This window comes from Lutzomyia longipalpis, chromosome 1, assembly GCF_024334085.1.
Source record: "Lutzomyia longipalpis isolate SR_M1_2022 chromosome 1, ASM2433408v1".
NCBI lineage: Eukaryota > Metazoa > Arthropoda > Insecta > Diptera > Psychodidae > Lutzomyia > Lutzomyia longipalpis.
In genome coordinates, this window is record NC_074707.1 from 37,532,756 (window position 1) to 37,552,909 (window position 20,154).

The 20,154-nt window shown below is 37.4% G+C and overlaps 4 protein-coding genes across 4 annotated transcripts; 2 read left to right on the forward strand and 2 right to left on the reverse strand.

Moving 5' to 3' along the window:
- The first annotated feature begins 2,746 nt into the window (after positions 1-2,746).
- Positions 2,747-5,772, forward strand: LOC129787175 (L-threonine ammonia-lyase). The gene is made up of 6 exons (XM_055822535.1): positions 2,747-2,991; positions 3,459-3,808; positions 3,925-3,995; positions 4,235-4,448; positions 4,514-5,043; positions 5,123-5,772. Exons 2-6 carry the CDS (start codon positions 3,482-3,484, stop codon positions 5,460-5,462), a joined length of 1,482 nt encoding a protein of 493 aa, XP_055678510.1. The 5' UTR covers positions 2,747-2,991; positions 3,459-3,481; the 3' UTR covers positions 5,463-5,772.
- LOC129787176 (zinc finger protein 383-like) lies at positions 5,691-7,379 on the reverse strand. Its single transcript, XM_055822536.1, has 2 exons — positions 7,182-7,379; positions 5,691-6,897 (listed from the first exon to the last, which is right to left on the reverse strand). The coding sequence occupies exons 1-2, from the start codon at positions 7,286-7,288 to the stop codon at positions 5,823-5,825; spliced, it is 1,182 nt and encodes a 393-aa protein (XP_055678511.1). The 5' UTR covers positions 7,289-7,379; the 3' UTR covers positions 5,691-5,822.
- Positions 7,380-7,477: 98 nt separating this feature from the next.
- Positions 7,478-10,071, reverse strand: LOC129787174 (zinc finger protein 99-like). Its single transcript, XM_055822534.1, has 2 exons — positions 9,318-10,071; positions 7,478-9,160 (listed from the first exon to the last, which is right to left on the reverse strand). Exons 1-2 carry the CDS (start codon positions 9,422-9,424, stop codon positions 7,723-7,725), a joined length of 1,545 nt encoding a protein of 514 aa, XP_055678509.1. The 5' UTR covers positions 9,425-10,071; the 3' UTR covers positions 7,478-7,722.
- An 11-nt stretch (positions 10,072-10,082) lies between these two features.
- On the forward strand, positions 10,083-14,620 carry LOC129787178 (exosome complex component RRP46). The gene is made up of 3 exons (XM_055822540.1): positions 10,083-10,335; positions 10,529-10,764; positions 14,232-14,620. The coding sequence occupies exons 1-3, from the start codon at positions 10,236-10,238 to the stop codon at positions 14,565-14,567; spliced, it is 672 nt and encodes a 223-aa protein (XP_055678515.1). The 5' UTR covers positions 10,083-10,235; the 3' UTR covers positions 14,568-14,620.
- Positions 14,621-20,154: the final 5,534 nt, after the last annotated feature.

Sequence of the window (20,154 nt, forward strand, 5' to 3'; positions counted from 1 at the left end):
ACACTGTAGTCAATTTATTTATTCGCGACAATATTTTTGGCTTGTTTTGTCGCATAAAATTAAAATTATTCTTGATAACATTTAATTTTTAGAGCTATCTTTAACTAAATAGCCAAATTAATTTGATAAGATATTTTGGAGCGTTCATTTTGTTCACTAAAAACATGTTTTTGGGACAAATATCGTTGTTTTCAATTTATTCTTTGGAGGCTGCATAATTTCTTTTATATTCTTCTTCGTCCAGTCTTGGCTCAAATTGTGCCTTCAAAATCTTGCAGCAAATTATGAAAATCCTTCACAAAGTTTTACAACAATTTGATGAAAAACTACTCAATTGCAGTTGAATAGAAGAAGTTATTTATTTGTGATCAATTTTCATATCAAAATTATTTTAAAGGGTGAAATGTTATTCATTGGCCTTGATATGCATTTTCTCATTAACCTTTTGAACACAAGAGAAGAGAGTTGGAAGAAGACAGGAAGTAGAAAAGACAAGAAGGTAATGAAGGTGAGATTAAGGTGAATGTTTACCTTCTTGTTGTTCAATCAGAGGAAATGACGAATCACGGTTTCCTCTGAAAACTTTAGTGGACTACAACAATCTCATTCAGGATTGGCACTTGATTGAGTTCAAAAAGAAATCATTCGAAAGGCCAACCCAAAATGGTTAACCAACATTTTTGAAGACGAACTGCTAGTTCAATCCTTCAATCTGAACGGGTCTAATGGCCGCAAATTTCATTGAAGGAAGTTCCTTTCCTTAAAGAATTTTTCGCAAATTCGTGCAGCACCAATTCAAATTGACACGAGATAAAATTACCAAGATATGAAAGTGAAGGAAAGTTTTAAGTGCAGAGACTCCTTCCATCCCTGGATCACCAGATAATGCATTGGGGAACGAAGAAGCACCAAACACATTGGTGACCTGACCAGTGCTATTATTACAACTTCGCAGGAGGACCGTGTATACCTAAATTATCAGATGGAACAGGTGGAATACTTAGAAAATCTGTAGAGAACTTGTGACTTAATTTTTTTAATATAACAATTTAAGAGTTGTGTAAGGAGAAAACGATCTCCGTCCGGTGAGCGCTAACCGGACGGAGATCGTTTTCTCCTTACATAACTCTACGATTTACGCCAGACAAACCTTTCTATAATAATTTAAGGCGTTGCTACAAAAAAAAAAACAAATGTTTTGTTACCTTTAATGATATTGCATAAACAAATTAGGATTGATTGTGCCCACATTCACAGCCCAGTGAGAAGCCCTCCGAGATACCTGATTAACCTTGAAGATATGACGATAAAGAAATAGAAGTTAGAAACGCCCACCTCACTTGCCCAGTTTACCTTTGAAGATAAAAAGGAATTAGTAAGAATTCACCCAGCGCGAATGGCCAGATATTTTAAACTAAGAATGTAAGTCAAACTTTTTTTTAAAGATAAGCTGTGATAATACTAAAAATCTTTAGAATTTATTTTGAAATAATTTTTTAATTTTCTTTCAATTTTATCAAATAATTAGGTAACACAAAACTCCAAGAAATCTCATTTGTCATAGATAACAGATAAGAAAGTTCTATATCAATTGAAGAGGGAATTCCTCCACTTCACAGGCTCAGTTGGTATTAAAGAAAACAAAGCGCTAATCTCTAATTTATTTGTGAAAAGTCTCGCAAATTATAGCTTCCGCGTGAAGTTCGCTTTGGAGGCATTGTTGTGCGATAAATCGATGTGTAATTAACGAATTATCACCCCACGAGTGGTCTTGTAAATTACAAAAGCTATCTCCCCATCAGATTTATTGCGCTTTAAATGAGCTTTTGGAGTGTTCGGCTAAAAATATCTTATACTATCTTGCAGCCTCAGGGAACGTGTTGTCCATTTCCTACATCTGAACCATCTCAACCCTCTAGCACGTGGAAATATTTATTCATGCTTTTTCTCTTTAATTTAGGAATTAAATTGAAAGTGTACGAGAAATGTATGTAACCCCTTAGTTTAATTAGTATCCAAGAAAACATGCAAAACAGTGAGAATTTTCTTTTTTAATATTTATCTCATTTATTAGCGAAATGATTAACATTTGCGCAGGGGGTAGACAAAGCCTTTTTTATCCGAACACAGCAAATAATGGCGGACGGTTTGCAGAGAAATTAAAGGAAGAAAATTACGTCACTTTATTTCCAAAAAGTGCATCAAAATTTTTAAAATCAGTTTTAGTGCATTAATCTTCGTGAGACACCCCTCAAAAGCTATCAATCGATAGAATATTAAATTATCTATCCAGTGGTGGTGGATTTTTTCAGATTGAAGCATTTTCCTGGGTGTCTCAGCGAGTGAGCAGTGAATTCCTATGGAAATAGAGTCTTTGTCCTCCCCCTTGCATTTGCGGAATTAATCAAATATATTTTCAGAATTTTTTGGCAATATTTTCATCTTCTTTTACAACTTTTACTCTCTTAGAAAGAATGTTTCTTATTGCAAAATTTAGCAAAAAATGGCGCAAGAGGTAATTTTTCCTCTTGTTTGTTCATCTCAATTTATCATTCAATTATACACAAAACTGATAAATGTTGCGTACTGAAGTCACACCAGCTGATCCACACACGCCTTTTTTGGGGGGTCCCATAAACAGCTCAGTATGGCTATTTTGCCCCCCATTCTGCCAATTGTTACGTTTTGGCGAGTGCGATAAGAGGGATCGTAAACAGAGATGATCCCATGTCCGAAAATCCAGGCTTAATAGCTTCCAACATACTCAGAGAGAGCCCAGTTGCTTCTGATTGTTCTGCCGAGTAACAACGTTTGTTGGCGAGCTCAAGTGTGGCGTCTTACTCTTCAATTTAATTACTTTTGTGTCTTTCTTGAGTGTTTAGCCAAATTATTACTTAGGTGAAGTGTTCAAGAAGTTAAAGGAAAAAGCCGGAGTAACTCTTTAGTGCCAAGATTTTTTTTGTGCTTTTATTTCATCTTAACAAATTAAAAGTAAGAAAAAATAATTAATTCAATCATTTGCTTTCTTTTTGCTCAATGAATTGGGGCAAAAAATTACCCTATTAAAATTAATGCGATAGGGAATATTTGGGGAGCACAGATGGTTCATCGAAAACATGTTTACTTATAAGCAAATTTTATCTCACAGTTCTTTTGTGTTTCGCGATTTTATGGACAATTTGAGAGATTATTCTCCTTGATCGCGTCTTTGTGCCCTAAGCAACATAAATGTTGTTGGAGTAACGTGCTGAAGGCGTGAATCCTCGCAGCATTCTGGACCTTCTATCTGAACTCCACATTTCACAGCTTCCTTATCGCATCACATATTGTCTGCTGATCGTCTCATTATACGGTCTAGTGGGAAAGATTACATAATTTTTCATTATTTTATACGGAGAAGTCCCAGAGAGGTCAATGCAGTTTATAATATAAAATTTTTCCATTGACCTTTTGTTTAGCACCGGGCGTGCCCTTTCGCGCAATGGCAACGTATATGGTGCAACCTGTGAAGCTGGTGGATGTGAAAGCAGGTCAATTTTCAAATGGACTCAACGGACACAGTGCTACAAATGGGGTGAATGGAACTAATGGAACTAATGGGATTCATGAGATGAAGAATGGCTTAAATGGACATTCTGAAGAAAAACCAGAACAAGCAACAAATCCTGTTGAAGATGAAGATTTAGAGATCATCGAGGATGTTGCAGATCCTCACTGTGTTGCTGAGAATCCCGTAAAGATTTCCTTCCAGGACATTACCTCAGCAGCATTTCTCATCAAGAGTGGAATTCAGTGCACACCGTGTCAGGTAATTAAAAAAAAATAATGATGTTTCGGAGGATTTGTTTCTTTCTTCAGGCTTAAAATCTTTAGAAAATAAGTTGAAGATTAAGAAGTATCAGAAAACAAAAAAAAATTTTTCAGAGATCCCATTTATCCGACATGACAGGAATGGAGCTCTATCTGAAGAAAGAATTCCTCCAGTTCACAGGCAGGTACGTACAACAATAGCACTCCTACTAAAATCTAATCTGTGAAAAGTTTCGCAAATTATAGCTTCCGCGTGAAATTCGTTTTAGGCATTGTTGTGCGATAAATCGATGTGTAATTAAAGAATTATCACCCCACGAGTGGTCTTGTAAATTACAAAAGCTATCTTCCCATCAGATTTATTGCGCCTTAAATGAGTTTTTGAGTGTTTTAGAGGTTCTAAAAATATCTCATTATCTTGCAGCTTCAAGGAACGTGGCGCTCGTTACGCTCTTCTTATGCTTTCGGAGGAAGAGAAACGACAGGGCGTTATCTCAGCGTCCTTGGGCAACCACGCTCAGGGCCTCAGTTACCATGCAACCCGCTTGGGGATCCCTGTTACCGTGGTCATGCCAATTGCAGCTCCGATCATGAAGATTCAGAAATGCCGTAGCTACGGTGCCAATGTTATTGTGAAGGTAATAAGGATGCTTAAGTAGATCCTGATCTATCTTAAGGGCTTAATATTTTCCTCCATTTTCAGGGTGAAAGCATGTCTGAAGCTAAAAAAATTGCCATGTCCATTGGAAAACGTCGCAATTTGGTTTACATCAACGGCTACGATCATCCTCATATTATGGCAGGTCAGGGAACAATTGGTTTGGAAATTGTTGAGCAAATGGGAATGCCGGATGCAGTTGTTGTTCCCGTGGGTGGTGGTGGACTCATTGCTGGTGTAGCAACAGCCGTTAAGGCTATTTCACCACAAACCAAAATCATTGGTGTTGAATCAGACAAGTGTCCAAGTTTTACCCGCGCTCTTGAACATGGCGGACCTATCTTAACACCCAATATGGCTACCCTGGCTGATGGATTGGCTGTTCCAACGGTTGGGTACAATGCTTTTGCCACTGCTGTCCCTCTTCTCGATAAAATGGTTGTCGTACGAGAGGAATGGATTGCCTTGGCCATCCTACGCCTTGTTGAGCAAGAAAAGTGTGTGGTAGAAGGAGCAGGAGCTGCTGGTTTGGCGGCCATTTTTTCAGGACATTTAAATGAATTTAAAGGGAAAAAGTGAGTTGTTTTAATAATATTAAATCCGATTAAATCAATTCAATTTAATTTAATGATCTCGCTTTCTTTTTTTTTACAGAGTTTGTCTCCTACTCTGTGGTGGCAACATTGACACAACAATCTTCGGAAGATGTTTAGAACGTGGTTTAGCCGCTGAGGGTCGTCTCTTGAGGTTCTGTGTAACAGTGAGTGATCGCCCGGGAGGAATTTCGGAACTTTGTCGTGAGCTAGCTGCCCTAGGTGTCTCCATAAAGGACATAATGCACGAGAGAGCGTGGATCAGAGATATTTTCAGTGTGGAAGTGAAGGTTGTTTGTGAAACAAGCGATTGGGCTCATTCAGAGCAACTCAGGAAGGTTCTAACCGAAAAGTACAGCCATGTTGTTTTCAACGACGTCCCAATGGCGATTGCTAATTAAGGCTACATAAAGGATTGATTTTAATTTTTTAAGTGTTGAATAATGTTTAAATATGAAGTGTTTATTCATGAAATTAATTGTATTATCATATAAGAAGGTCTGAGTTGGTATTGTATTTTAACGATATTGCATTCCTTACAATAACCTTACTTGTTATATTATATTTTTTTATTAAGCTTGAACATAAATAATAATACATAACAAAATTGTGTCATAAAAAAAAAACAATTTTCTTTTCTATGTACAAATTTTTATTCAAACGATTCATACATTTTAATTTAGTAAATGATGCTCAAAAAAATAACCTTAATTTAATGGAATTTCGAAATTTGTAAATTTCTTTCATGCAAAGTGGAATATTTAAGAAGAATCTTCGATTTCCTCACAAATGAACTGATCAAAATCCGTTTTCATAACCTGTTCGCCATTCCCAACGTCCGTTTCTGGACGCCATGTTGAATTTTGAGTAACCGGGAGCCATATTGTATTTTGTATTGAAGTTTCATACGTAACGTGATCTTGTGGATTACAAAACTGTTCATGCTCATTTTTAGTTGATTCCTCTTCGAATCCACTTCCACAGGTTCTGCAGAAAAAATTCAGCACTATTACAGATTTGCTGCATGTCTTTTTGTGCCGTCTTAAGTTACTGGCCCAGTAGTAACTAATGCCACAGGGGCAGGAATATTTGAGCCTCTCTTTTGCATGCATATTTGAGTGATTTTTGTATTCATAGTAGTTTGTAAATTCTTTCCCACATATCTTGCATCCTTTGCTGTTGTCCTTCTGCTTACGCGGTTTGTTGCACATCCTTTCATGCTGTGCCAAGGACGTCACCTTATGGAACTTATTTCCACACTTTAGGCATGGCAAGTGTGGGAGTTCCTTCATCTTCACACATGACTTAGCATGCTGTCCAAGAGATTGAGTTGTGTTGTATTTATTGCCACAAATTTTGCAAAAATACTTTGGTCTGTCTTTTATGTGGATCCAGATGTGGGACCTCAGTTCCTGCTTGTAGGCAAATTGTTTTCCACACAGAGCACACTCAAAGAGCCTCAAAGGGGGGATATTCTTTGCATCGGGAATTGCAGCTGCGGTTTGGAGGGCTGCACAGATTTTCCGATGAGCTGCTAAATTTTTGCTCCATTTGAAGACTTTGCTGCAGAGCTTACAAGCAAATGAGGGCCTATCTTCGATGTGAATTGTTTCGTGTCTCTTCAAATATCTCAAGCATTTGAATTTTTTATCACATACTGGACATGCAAGTTCCTTCTCAGGTTGGTTATTCTTTGAAGACTGTGACTTGGAACGTTTTTTTTGTGTTGTTGGCAAGAAGTTACTGATAGTTTCTTCTTCTTTTATCGAAGTCGTATCCACTGGCTCTTCTTTTATGTCCACCGCAGATGATGATGTGATGTATTCAACAAACTCACTGTATAAAAATAAAAAAATAATAATTGTAAAGAAAAACTTCATCCACTGATGATGATGCGCATTGACGTCCGGAAACAAAGCATAATGGCATCAACAATACTAATAAGAAAATTTAGAAATTAATGCTCATCCTTTTTTTTTTAATTTCAAAAATCAATCTTATTTCATTTTCAAAACAGGATCCATCTGTTTTTGTAACGGATTTAAACCGGTTAATTATTAAAATAGTTTTTAAGCAATGATGAGTACTTTACATATGTAATTTATTTCTAAAGAGCTTACCCATTATTCACTTTAAATTCCACTTCACCTCCATCTCTAATTCCATACTCTTCCTTGACAATTGATGTGTCAAGAAATAAATTTTCACTATCTTCTGTAAATTCCATTTTGGCAAAATTACAAAATTTTATTCACGCACTTTATTTGTTGAGCCAATGAAGATGTCAAAGTTTCGGGTGGCTTCATGGTCTTATTCCATTTCGTAAGGCCTTCGTTTTCCGAAAACGCACATGTTTTAGTCGATTTGAGCCGATTGAATAGAACAATAAAGCATATGCTGTATTGTAAGGTAATGCTGCATGATGGTAAGTTTTATTATTAATGGAATTATTATAATATTTTATATTAAATAGTTTTATATTTATATTTATAGTTGCACTTCCTCTGCGGTTTCCTGTTGCTCTTTTTGTGGTTGCTTTTATTACTGGTTGTTGTAGTGTTATCTTTGTTATAGTTTCAGCTGCCATTGTTTCTTTTTCTGATAAACTAGGTATTGATGTTGTTCTTGTTTCTGTTTGTGCTGCCGTTCTCGTCTCCCTTGCTACTGATGATCTTCTTCATTTTTCTGTTGTAGATTCTGATCCTGTTGTATTTGATCTTGTTCTTGTTTCACCTGCATTTGTTGTTGTTGCCTCTGTTCCTTCTCCTGCTTCTTTTGCTGCAATAGTTGTGCTAGGTTTGGTTGCTGCAGCAACTGTTCTAGCTTCTTTTGTATATGAAATTGTTCTTGATTATTTTGCATGATATTTTGTTCTGGATTATGCTGCATTTGTTGTTGTTCTGGTTGATGTTGCTGAAGTTGTGGTTCCTGTTGCGGTTGTGGAAGCGTCTGTTGCTGCTCATTTACCTGCTGTTTTTCCTTCTCCTCTTGCTGCTGTTTCTGCAGAAGCATCATTCTTTTGGCCGCTCTCTTGGTTAGTCCACGTTCTTGCCATTTGCAAACGTTCTGATGATTGATTAGCGAATGTATTCCGTGGTATTTTCTTCCACAAGTCTTGCAGGTGAATCTCGGTGGCCCCATTGATTCATTGCACTGTAAACGATGTTTCCTCATGTAAGCCGACGTGTTGTAGGTATTACCACAGACTCCGCATGTGTGTTTATTCTTTTTCTCCTTTTCCTTGTAAACTTGCTTCTTGAACTCCGACAAACATTCGCATTTGAGTCTCTTCCCGCATGTTGTGCACTTTTCTTTGCACATATTGTAATGTTGCACCATCAAGAGCTTTGTATGGAATTTATTTCCGCATTTTGGACATGCTTCCTGCGGTAGCTCCTCCTTCGTCATACAGATCCTTGTGTGTTGACCCAAATACTGCGTCGTATTGTATTTATTCCCGCATCTCTTGCATGCATATTTTGGCCGGTATTTCATATGAACCCACATGTGGGATTTAATCTCCTGTTTGTAGAGACATTGCTTCCCACACAGGGCACACTCGAATGTCCTGACGTCGGTATTTGGCGTTAAAGTAGCTCTTGCCTGAAGAGCTGTACAGATTTTTCTATGGGCTGCCAAATTCTTGCTCCATTTGAATTTTCTGGGACAAAGGTCACATGCGAATACGGGTCTGCATTCCTCTGGTAAGTGAATAAACTCATGCTTCCTCAGGGTTTGTGGATTCTTGAATTCTTTTTTGCACGTCGCACATTCAAGTTTGACACCGGCTTTCGTCTTCAGTTTTGGACACACATGATTCTCCATGCAAACACGAATCTTGTAGACTTTTCCACATGCTGAGCATGAATATGTAGGCCTGCCTTCTATATGAATTTGCACATGTCTCTTAAGGTGTCCTTTAGTTTTAAAAGCCCTACCACATTCGGAACAGGGAAAAGCTCGGTCATCAGGAATATGTTTGGTTTCACCTGAATCATATTCATAATTGTATGACGTGGGATCTTCTTCTTTTATTATGAAGGTAATATCTAATGGCTCCTGTTTGATTGATTCTGGAGGTATGTACCCGTATGATTCTCTGTAAAAGATAGTTAGAGTTAACTTGTGTTTCAAAAAGAATAATAAAATATGTTTCAAAGAGCCTGATGAAGTTCTTTGTTATTGATCGAATACACAATTTATAAAGAAAATATTAGTGAAAGATTTATGTCAATTTCTCTATATCAAATACTCACTCATTCTCTTGTTTGGACTCAAACTTTGTGGGTTCTATAACTTCAAATTCCTCCTTAACGATCGATGTATCGATATATCCATCTTCCACTTCCTTTTTAATATCCATTTAAAAATAATTAATGATTTTAGCTGAATGAAAGTAATTTAGTCTGATACGCTTAATGAAAACTTGTCAAAATTTTCGTCTTTCACGGTTTCATTCGTCTTCAATCGGTTTAATTTCCCGAAAACGCACGTGTTTTGTATTAGTACATGATATTCCAGTATATGCTATGAGGCATATGCTTCATGATAAAGAGATATCAAAATTGTGTTTTTTTCTTTTTATTTTCTCAATGGATGCTTTATTATTTACTACTTACCGATATTCTTTCAAGCAGTCCAATTATGTGTTTTTGTTAAATGAAGTGATGCAGAAAGAAAGCATAAAGCGCCTCCTTCCTCACTAAATTCCATAAATTCATTTCACTGATTAGTTTTGATCTACGAATATGTCGGATGTACTCTTCACACTCATTAATTCGACGTGCCCAAAGATTATGAACCATATTCCTATCTTAATAAGAGATAGGATTTGTAATAAGAGAACACAAATTATCATTTATTAAATACTTTCTGGTTTGTTTTTATTTTTCCTTCGTTTCTGTTAGCCGAAAGAGCACATGTTGTGTTCGTTATTCGTCGTGTCTACTTCACGTTTATGCTGCATTGTAGCTTAATCTGAAAGAAGCATAAATGAAACAAGTAAATAAGTGTCAAAGAAACGTGCCTCTAAAAGTAAACAAACTTAGTTTTCCTGAATTTTCCAAGGAAAATCCCACAAAATTTAATAAAGAAAATTAATAAAACTACTTAGAAGTGTTAGTAAGCTGTGCACTGTGTTACTTTGTGAAGATTTTGAAAAGTGTGGGAAAACCATGACTGAAAGTGTTAAAGAAATAATTGGTGAATTGCGGCCGTTACGCTGTGAATTGGATATTCTTTCACGTTCAGATGGTTCTGCGGTCTTTGCTCAAGGTAATTATGCTTTAATTTCACTAAAAATCTGTTTATTTTAATTAGAATTATTATTTTTAAGTCTTATAAGTTCTCTGTGTGTACTCTATATGTGTGTGTTGTAGAAAACGTATCAAAGATACTGAAGAATCATTAGCGCCATCTTGAGATTATTATGTTGTTCTAAAAAACGATTTAAATTCAAACATTCCAGGTGAGACGGTCGTTATTGCATCCGTCCATGGTCCTGTTGAGGTAAAACTGCAGAACTTACAGTATGATAGATCCAGTGTGGAGGTATTCTACAAGAGCAAGACTGGCCAGCAAAGCGTGGGAGATCGATTCCGTGAGCAGTACATTCGAAATACCTGCGAATCGGCACTTCTCACAGCAATTTATCCTCGCACAGCGATTTCACTCCAATTGCAGGAAATGGAAGATCGTGCTGGGGTAATTATCCATTATGCACCTTCAATTTCTCCCAAGCTTCTCTTCAATTCGGTATGGGCTTTATCTATTCAGTGAGCCCAAGTCTATAGGGGCGCGACTCCTCAATACAACGATTAAAGTCAATTTTCTCGAGCAAAAGTTCATTTTATCGCAAACAACTAACGAGTATTTGTTCAGAACTGCAATTTGCTTCTGCTTCTTTTTTTTTGCTCCATCCTCCCCCGCAGCTCCTTCCTTTTTGCCCATTCCTATGATCTCGGTCCGCTGATTTAGCGATTGCATGGCATTCCCCGGCAAAACTAGCTACCACAACTCAATAAAATAGTACCCATTATACATATTTTTTGATACGGAAAAATGGCAATTTCCAAAGCAAAACACCACGATGGTGCCTTCAGCATTTTGTTAATTAGCCCAGCGGAGCGTCCGCACAGATCAAGATTGAGTCAATCGCTTTGCGCTCGAATTGCAATTAAGGTGGTGGCAGAATGAGCTGCAAACACGCTGCACCTCTTTTTCTGTCCAACTTGCAGAACGATGACTGTTTAAAAGAATACAAAAAGAATAAACTTTAGCATTTCCCCCCTTAGAATTGCAATAGACTTTTACCTCTTGAGGTCCTACCTGCTGTGGCTTCTTTTACGACGCTCCGCAATGGCGAATGGGCAATTTTGCGCATCGTTTGCCATTGGTAGTAAATTTTACCGATTAAATGGCAATTAAATGGAAGTTTTGGTGGTAAACAGGAGGAATATGGATGCATAAATTGACAATTAATTTGTAGGTTGAATAAGGAGAGGTGATATTTTTTTTTACCCTTTTTATTAAAATTTAAATGTCTTTTAATAGCTTTAATATTTTTTATTTATTTTATGTTGTATTTGTGTAGGTATTTTACTTTGCTGAATTGAGTTAGGATAGAAGAATGGGATTCAGGTTATAAAGAAGCATAAGTTTCATGCAAATATACTTGAGTTTCAATTTAAGCTTCATGCATATACTTCTATAAGTGCTCTGTAAGAAATATGCTTCAATCTAATTTACTTAACACCGGAGGACTTTACTGGTATTTGCTACCAATTGGAACTTTAAAATCGTCACAGAATAAAATCTATTGGACTTATCTCGATGAATTTAGCATCTATGTGTAGGGAATTTTAATTACTTTAAGATAGCAAAAAGAAAATCTCGAGAAAAGTCTTTTCTTTGGAAGATAATTGAGGTCAAAGTCAGAATCTAACGTGGAGGATCAAATTGGCACTCATTACCAGTCAAAATCTCATACATTTTAGCCAATGTTTTGAGGTTATGTTCGCTCATATTTCCCAAATAAAGTACTCTTGTTCACTTTTCTTCGGTGAAAATCATTAAATGTGGACTAATTTTATTGCCGGAAGTGACTAAAAAGTTACTTGAAGAATCAAAGTTTGTGATGATTAAGGCGCAATAATAAAGTATGTAAAATTGTAGCTAAAAAAGTCGTTTGAATTGGCAATTTTGCATCGATTCTACGCAATTTTTTTTCAGTGAGGATTTTCTCAATTAAATATTTAGTAATTAGGTGCAGGAATGCTTGAAGGAGATCAAGAATTAGCTAAACTTTCGATCTTCGTTCAATAAACTGATTAATAATTAATTATTGAGCATATTTTATCAACTGGTAGTTATTACCAATTTGATCCTCCGCGTTGTGCCAAATGTTGGGTCCTCCAAGTGTTAATTCGCATAGGTATGCTTCACACGCACATACCACAAAAATCAATTAACGTAAAATAATTGCCAATATGACGAGAAAATGTCAATGAAGTACAAATCAAATGAAAGCTGAAGTTCAAGTATATTACGAAATGCAATTTTATTTTCATTAAATGTTCATTTTCCAATTTAATTCCTAAAGCGAACAAATCATTTTCATGCATAATTTTGCATCCAAATGCTCATGATCTTGAGTCAGAAAACATTAACACAGAAACATTTTCTCTAAGCTCCGCTGATTGACCAATTTATCATCCAATTTTTATCAATTTGATCGTGCGCAATTTGCATTTTATTGCCATTTTAGCCAACTGATTGGGAATTACGGTGATTTTTCTTTCGCGATGCCAAAGAAATTATTCCATTCGCGTGTTGTACGTCTTATCATCGTACTTTTATAATATTAATTCATGGAGAGATAAGGTGTATTTTTTGCAGCTTCTGCTGCATGCCGATGCGAAGCATTGAACTCTTGAGATAAAACAAAGTTTGTGCGAAAAAAGTGAATGAGAAGATTCTTTTATCGCGGGGAGTGAGAAGCGATAATATGAATGAAGAAATGGAAAATGAATTCTTGAGAACTTTTAGCTTCTTTTTATTTTATTTTCTTGAAATGGTTGTGCAATAATAAGCGAATTAACACTTTTGCTCAATGCGAGGGGATGGGAGCGAAGACACTGAATGCGCGTAATATTCCGTTGAGTGGTGCGAGGAAATGGCGCAAAGAAAAGGCTCATTTTGATGCCATCATGCACACATTGTGATGCACACATTTCGAATACCCCCGGGTCGAATATATTCCAATTGACACCTGCAGGGGGAATTAATTGCCCGATAAGACACGGCTGTGATGTTCTTCTTTAATTTCGTGTGGTAAAACGGAAGGGGTGGTGCCTTGGCAATCTGCATGATGCAGCTCAAGAATCTTGTAAGAGGTCACAAGCAATTATTTTCATTGCCATTTCTTTTCTCGCACGCTCACACGGTGGACACAATTCCTCTCTGTCCAATCGATTAGCGCGCAAAAGAGCCATGGCAGTCTTCTTGCACGGTGTTCAACAAGATGACATTAATTCCTCCATGTGTTTCGATACTCCCTTCTTGTTGGGCACACGATGGTCTTATCGTGCAATATGGCCATCACAAAGGGAAGTTGGGTAAAAGGAGTCGGTGTACATTTATCACATTTTATTTAATTTTTTGTTTTTGAAAAATTAGGAAAATATTCTTTTTAAACAATTTTGGAATTTCTATTAACATTCGAATTAATTTTAATTGTTAGTTACAAAAGAGATTACGACAATAAACAAGACTAAGAAAATCATTTATTGAGTCAAAAATTTATTCAAGAAAAGCCTGATTTTTAATTTTCTTTTAGAATTTGTTAGAAAAGCCCCAAAAAGAATTTCCTGAAAATGAAAAACTCACGCTTCCATTTTACACTAGTTTTTTATGCAAGAAACATATGCTTCAGTGCTTCATTCAGTATTATTTTATCTTGAAGAAAAAGGATAATCCACACCTGTCACCAATTGTATTAAATACTATTAATTCCTAATTTAAAATCCATCAAAATTGTACACTAACTTATACAAGTTTTCCATCCTTGCACAATGTTGCAATGATGGTAGACTTCACTCCCACGTTGCCGACGGGCGCAATTAGTCTCACCACTAATTGCTTCTATTTTTTTTACTTTTACAATTTTGCAGTTAATTGCGTGCGCGGTCAATGCAGCGTGCATGTCACTTCTGCACAGCGGACTTGAGATGCGTTTCCTCGTGGCTGCTGTCCACTGTGCCCTGCGTCCTTCTGGTGCCATACTCTTTGATCCTGATGTGCGAACAATGGCCGAGGAAGGTGGCACTGTGGCTGCATTTACATTTGCTTTCGACAGCATTGACCGACGGACGGTGGCTGTTCACACGGAGGGTAAGTACACTGCTGAACAATTCAACCAGGCACAGAATGCGTGTCGTGAAGCCAGTGCGGCCATCTTTGATTTCTACCGAAGCAGTTTTAAGAAGTACATGAAGGTTTACTGCTGATATCCTTAAGATTATGTTCTTATTGATTAAAATGACATTAAAAATCACAAAAATCAAGTTTATTTTCTTGAAAAAAATTTTAACAAATCTCCCATCTGGTGGAAAATCCCAAAGAAGGCAGTGCCATCTATGGAGAATTCTCTTTGAGCGTCTTAAGACAGAAAACAACTCTTTTTATCGCTTTGAAAGTTAATGCAACTTTTAAGGGAGATTTTTTTTCAGCAAAGTATATCGACAATTTTTATGGACAACGATCCTCTTCAATTAATGGTTTATTTACACTCATTGCTGTCTGATGTCCTCCGCCAATTGCTTCCATGCCTCGTGGTACTTGTGCGGCATTTTATCGGGCGATTGCTGCCCACCGAAAAAATGTTTTGCCGCAAAAGGGGGCAATATACTGTCCGATTGTGGAGTAGAAAATGAAATAATTCCGTGCCATGGGAAAAAGTGGCGAGACCTGAGCATTGGAATTTCAAATGGTTCTCTTCTGTTACCTTGTGAGAGGGGGAGAAACTTTCGTATCTGAGGGGAATTTCAATCGCGATGGGCAAAATCTTCATTGGATTTTTCATTTCTCATTCTGGCGGAGATGGAGGTTTCTGCCAAAAGGGGGACGCAAAAAAAGTGAATGCGCTTCAATTTTTATGTATAGAGAGATAACAAAAAAAAAAATTTGAAACACTTTTGTGTCGACAGATAAGCGCGGGATTTTTGCATAATGGGGCCCACGGAGTGCATTTGATGTGTGGGGGGCGATCTTTTGCAAAGTTTCAATGTCTTCCATCATCAATCAATTTGAAATCGAAGAAGTGACCACCTCTGGTGGGGCCCACGGTTGGATTTTCTTGCATCTCATCCACCTCCAATCTTCATTGTCGGGTCATTATTTTCTTGGTCACTTCTCGGTCACACCGCGCGGGAGGAATGGACGATGCGGGGCCACGGTTGGGGCTATTTGAATAATATTTTATTTCAATCGCTCTGTGAATCATTTTCTGGCCATTTGGTAGTGTTGTATACAATGGAGCTCATCGAGGGAGTGAGAATTTGTGTGGCAACAGAGAGATTTGGTCGACCATCAAAAGAGGAAATGCTATCCCTCTTCCATATGGGAGCTCCGGCAGCAGAGAGGTTCCATCTTTGCCACGCACATGCACCACACTGTAATTTATCGTGGGACTCCTCGATGGTAATTATTTCTCCGGATACACTGCCGGTATCATCTTTCAATCTGGGCGCTCTGGTGGTGTTCGTTTTGTAAATGAAAATACAATTTATATATCACACAGAGGCAAAGCATCCCTTCTCCTCATCCATTCCCCCCAGGGATGACGGATTCTCCTCCACGTAAATGATTCCCTCTTTATCATTAAATTAAATCAAATATTGATTGTTACTCTGTGACCTTTTTTCCAATACCTCCCGCTAAGACAATTTCTAATTTATTTTTTGGGGGTTTGAGATTTTTTTATTGAGATTATGATCTGTGTTCCATTAGAATTTTTTGAGCAATGGTTCTAAAGGAATTTAAAGCTTTTTTATTTCAATTAATTAAAAAAAAAGTTTTTATTAAATAGTAGAAATTGAAAGAATAAAAATCGTAATTCGATTAAATACATTTAAATTTAATTCTTTAGAATTCTTTTTGAAACAAACTTTAACGTCTTTACAAAAAAAAAAATTTTTTCAACACAAAAAACTCTCATAACTGAGCTTTTCTTTACTTGACTGACTTACATGAAAATCTCTAAAATTTCTTCTTAAGAGGAAATTTTTCAACATCCAATAATAGCTGCCGGAAAAGCAGTTAAACCATGATGTTTGTTAAGCAAAATAAACGTGCCTTTAATAAAGGGAAATCATCAGAATTCTCAAAGGGATTTAGTGCGGGATGTGAAGGTTTTGCAACATGAAACAATGGTGACGCAGAAAGCTCAAAATGGTGGGGTCTTTTGAGTGTCCCTTCCGCTTTGGATTTGTTGCGCCAGGACAACGGCTCATTGAGGTACCGCGCGCGCATACACACAATAGTTACAGAGGGCCCCAACAATCCGCCGCACTGAAACCTTCCATTCTTCCCGGGCAATGTGAGTGAAGAGACAATGGGCCGCGGGATGACAGAAGCTCCGGTGCATTCAATCTAACCGGCTGCACTTGCCGCAGTGGCCTCGCGGATTGAGGAAGCACACACGGCCTTCCAAGGGATAGTGAGGGGGACTCGATTGGAGGGGGGAGGCTCTGTGTATTTATTTCGAGACATTTTATGTTAATGATATCGTTGATAATTTAATGATGGAAGCTCCAGTGGCAGCCGCCATCCCCAACAGTAGCAGCATTGCTGGCAGTTCTACCGGCGGTAATTGGGGTAATGGTGGCGGTGTCTCTTTGGATCTCCTGGCGGCAACTCATGGATTGCCCCTCTCTCGTATTTGGGTGGATGCTTTGCATACGACGAGATGTGCGCTTTATTTATTGTTTAGAGAAGAGGATTCCAATGTTGTTGAAAAAGTTCACTTGAAAATGTTCCTTTCGCGCATGATGGTAATCTCACAATATGGCGAAAAGGATGCAAGAGAGCTGCAAATGTGGATTTCGGTGTGGAGAGAATGGAAGATCTGGCAAAAATGGGCTCTTCAATCGTTCCTCGGCAATGCACTTACGGGGGGATATTGTCACAGAAATCACAGACAATGTTGCAGCACAAAAAAAGAAGATGGAAAATTCTTCGCTTCGCATGCCTTTGATGCTTCTTCAAAAAGCCATCATCGACATGGAGGATTTCTTTCCATCTTTGGTTAAAAATCATAATTTTAACTAAATTACTCGTAATGTTGCAATTAATGAATCTATCGCGACGTAGCTGCCGCCCCATGGAGGATTTGCAAAGAGGATGGTTCAACATCATTCCAAATGCAGGCATCTGGTGTTTCTAATTTATTCCCCAACAGAAGCCCCCCTTGTTCTGTGTTTGCCATCGCGGACTCGCCCATGGTATGGCAATCATGGGATGCAGAAATTGCAGAAGCAACACAACTGCACCTCATCATCATCAGCAATATCGCGAGCATATCATTCTGTGTACGTACAGAGCACCATCTCCCTCTGGGTGCGTCCAACTCATCCTCACATGGAAAGGGAGCGCTTGTACAGCAGATCCCCGCTGTGTCCGGACGCGGGAGAGACACCACCCGAGATTACTGAGCCAGATTATCGCACCACACGGATTCGCCAGGTGTCTGCGAGGGAAATGCGAGCAATATTGGAGGAGATTACAATGTTGCCGTGTCGAAAACCCACCACCACCGATGGTCGCGCAATTCCCATTTTTCCCCATACCATCCCATTCGACATTTCTCATTTCCTCTCCCATAGCTGCCGCATCTTCGCCATCATCTGGCAGGCTAAATGCATGAGATTACCATCGCTGCATATCAGGGAGGAAAATAAAGAGAGAGAGGAAGAACGGAAGGAATAATTTGGGAAATGTTTTTTTTTTAAGAAGAATTTAGTTGAATTGAGTTACTTTTTTAATGTTTTTTAATTTGAGTCAAAAAATTTATTTTATTTAAAAAAAATAGACAATTCTTTATCAATATAATTGTAGACCTGCAAAGGAATTATGCAATAAAATGAAGAATTATAGGTAAAATGTCTTAAAAATCAGGTCTTTTGCAGGTAATTGGGGTGATTAAGAAAAAAATATCTTGGCTTATCTTCCGTTAATAGCTTTCGGATTAAACATGTTTTAAATTTTCTACCAAAACATGCCAAAATAGTTTTAAGTAATATTTAAAAAATAAATTATAGAAAACAATTTTAAAACAATTAATTTCTGTCGTACACTTTATGCTATAAAAAATCTGCCCACATAAGTTCCAAGCATACATAGTTATAACTTTGGTGCAAAAAAAATGCAGAAACAACACTAAAAAGATTCTCGTTTTGCATCTCATCAACGTCCCCGGCTGAATCGTCCCTGGTGATTTTTTTTGGGAAGAGATGGATTTGGCAACAATCGCTCAGGTGGACGCCAAGGTGGGAGAGATGCAGAGACAAACAAACATCGCGAAAAAGAAGACTAATTCCCCAACAATAAAATTGAATGAATTTGCAAGCCAAAAGAAGTCGATAATCATGGAGGTTTTTTTTGTGTGAATAAGATTTCTTTGCATCCCAAAATGCAAATGCATTGGCTCAAGAGATCTCAGCGATGTGGTTAATTGGCCGCCGAAGCTCTTGTGGTCCTTCTTTGGGTTTCTGCGGCAAAATGAAGAATAAATATTGCGCGAGATGGGAATTCTTCGCGGGGGATTAGTTTATGATAAATTACTCTCAATCTGTTCTCCTGCTGGGATTAGCAGCATTGTCATTTTTGGTTCTCAAAAAAAGGAGAAAACCTCATGACCAAACAGACCACAATTTAAAAATCCCAAAAGTCATTTGAATTAATTCAGATTTTCGAGGAACGGAAGTGGCTTAGAAAAAAAACAAGTCTCCTGATTGTGAGGAAATATAATATAAAAAAATGCCCTAGAAGAGAATTCAATTCCGCAAAACTCAAAATGTGAACACCTCGGAGAAAGCCGCCGCGCATATCGAAGACTTGTGGAAAATTTTATGCAAATCACATATTTATCTCGAATAATAATCCTGCCGTGACCCAGAGTACTTTCCTGACTTGAATTTTCACGACACTGAAGAAATAACTTCTTGCATGATATGCACTTGGGACGTGAATAAATCACAGCTGCACCATTCAATGGCTATAGGTATAAACGCCGAAAGAACCCCCCGCGGAATGTTTTTCACCATCGCCCCACATCGCCCCTCGGAACTGCCCCCCAGGGGGGATAAACTTTTGCAATAATCGTCGCCACAGCGTTGACTTTCTCGAGGAGTTGCATAATCCTTTGGCGTCCATGCGACGCTTTTTGGTGCAAAATAGCAAAATAAATTTGAGGTGATAAAAAAAAACCACAAGCAATGACTTTTTAATTCTTTTTTAGCTCTTCTTGCATGATTCGCTTCATCTGGGGTATTGTTGATTTAGGGACCCTTCAGAATGGGAGCATCGCGTACGTGCAGATGAATTTTTTTTCTGTTTCATGAGCTATCTATTGGAGTTCATTAATCAAAAGGATAATTAGCTGTAAAGGTGTTTTGTATCATGCTTCTTGAATACTTAATGGACTGACTTTACATACATATTAAATTGATGAATATAAATAGCAATGGTTTGAGTTTATTTAATTTTTTTCGTGGTCGTTTATTGTTCTTCGATCGAAATATTGCAATTGAATAACAAATAAATGAATTAAAATTTATATCATTCACAGAATAAATTGTGACTGCGTGCTAATTGTTTTTTAGTTATTAAAATTAATGATGAATTATATTAAATTTTTAATAATTTAATTAAATAGAAATTGAGAAATTTTTACATTATGTAATGATTTATTGGATTGTCCAATAATGATTCTCCTACATAAGTTTTCTAAACATTTCCATTTATTGTAAAGTTTTTCATTAAAATCTGGTTAAATTCATTTTCTTTATCCTGACCGGCCATACATCGTTTTCTTGA

Coding starts and splice junctions, on each gene's coding strand:
- LOC129787175 (XM_055822535.1), top strand. CDS start 3,482: ATGGCAACGTATATGGTGCAACCTGTGAAGCTGGTGGATGTGAAAGCA. Junction 3,809..3,924: donor TTCAGTGCACACCGTGTCAG/GTAATTAAAAAA, acceptor AAAATTTTTCAG/AGATCCCATTTATCCGACAT. Junction 4,449..4,513: donor GTGCCAATGTTATTGTGAAG/GTAATAAGGATG, acceptor CTCCATTTTCAG/GGTGAAAGCATGTCTGAAGC.
- LOC129787176 (XM_055822536.1), bottom strand. CDS start 7,288: ATGGAATTTACAGAAGATAGTGAAAATTTATTTCTTGACACATCAATT. Junction 6,898..7,181: donor GAATTTAAAGTGAATAATGG/GTAAGCTCTTTA, acceptor ATTTTTATACAG/TGAGTTTGTTGAATACATCA.
- LOC129787174 (XM_055822534.1), bottom strand. CDS start 9,424: ATGGATATTAAAAAGGAAGTGGAAGATGGATATATCGATACATCGATC. Junction 9,161..9,317: donor GAGTCCAAACAAGAGAATGA/GTGAGTATTTGA, acceptor TATCTTTTACAG/AGAATCATACGGGTACATAC.
- LOC129787178 (XM_055822540.1), top strand. CDS start 10,236: ATGACTGAAAGTGTTAAAGAAATAATTGGTGAATTGCGGCCGTTACGC. Junction 10,336..10,528: donor TTCTGCGGTCTTTGCTCAAG/GTAATTATGCTT, acceptor CAAACATTCCAG/GTGAGACGGTCGTTATTGCA. Junction 10,765..14,231: donor AAATGGAAGATCGTGCTGGG/GTAATTATCCAT, acceptor ACAATTTTGCAG/TTAATTGCGTGCGCGGTCAA.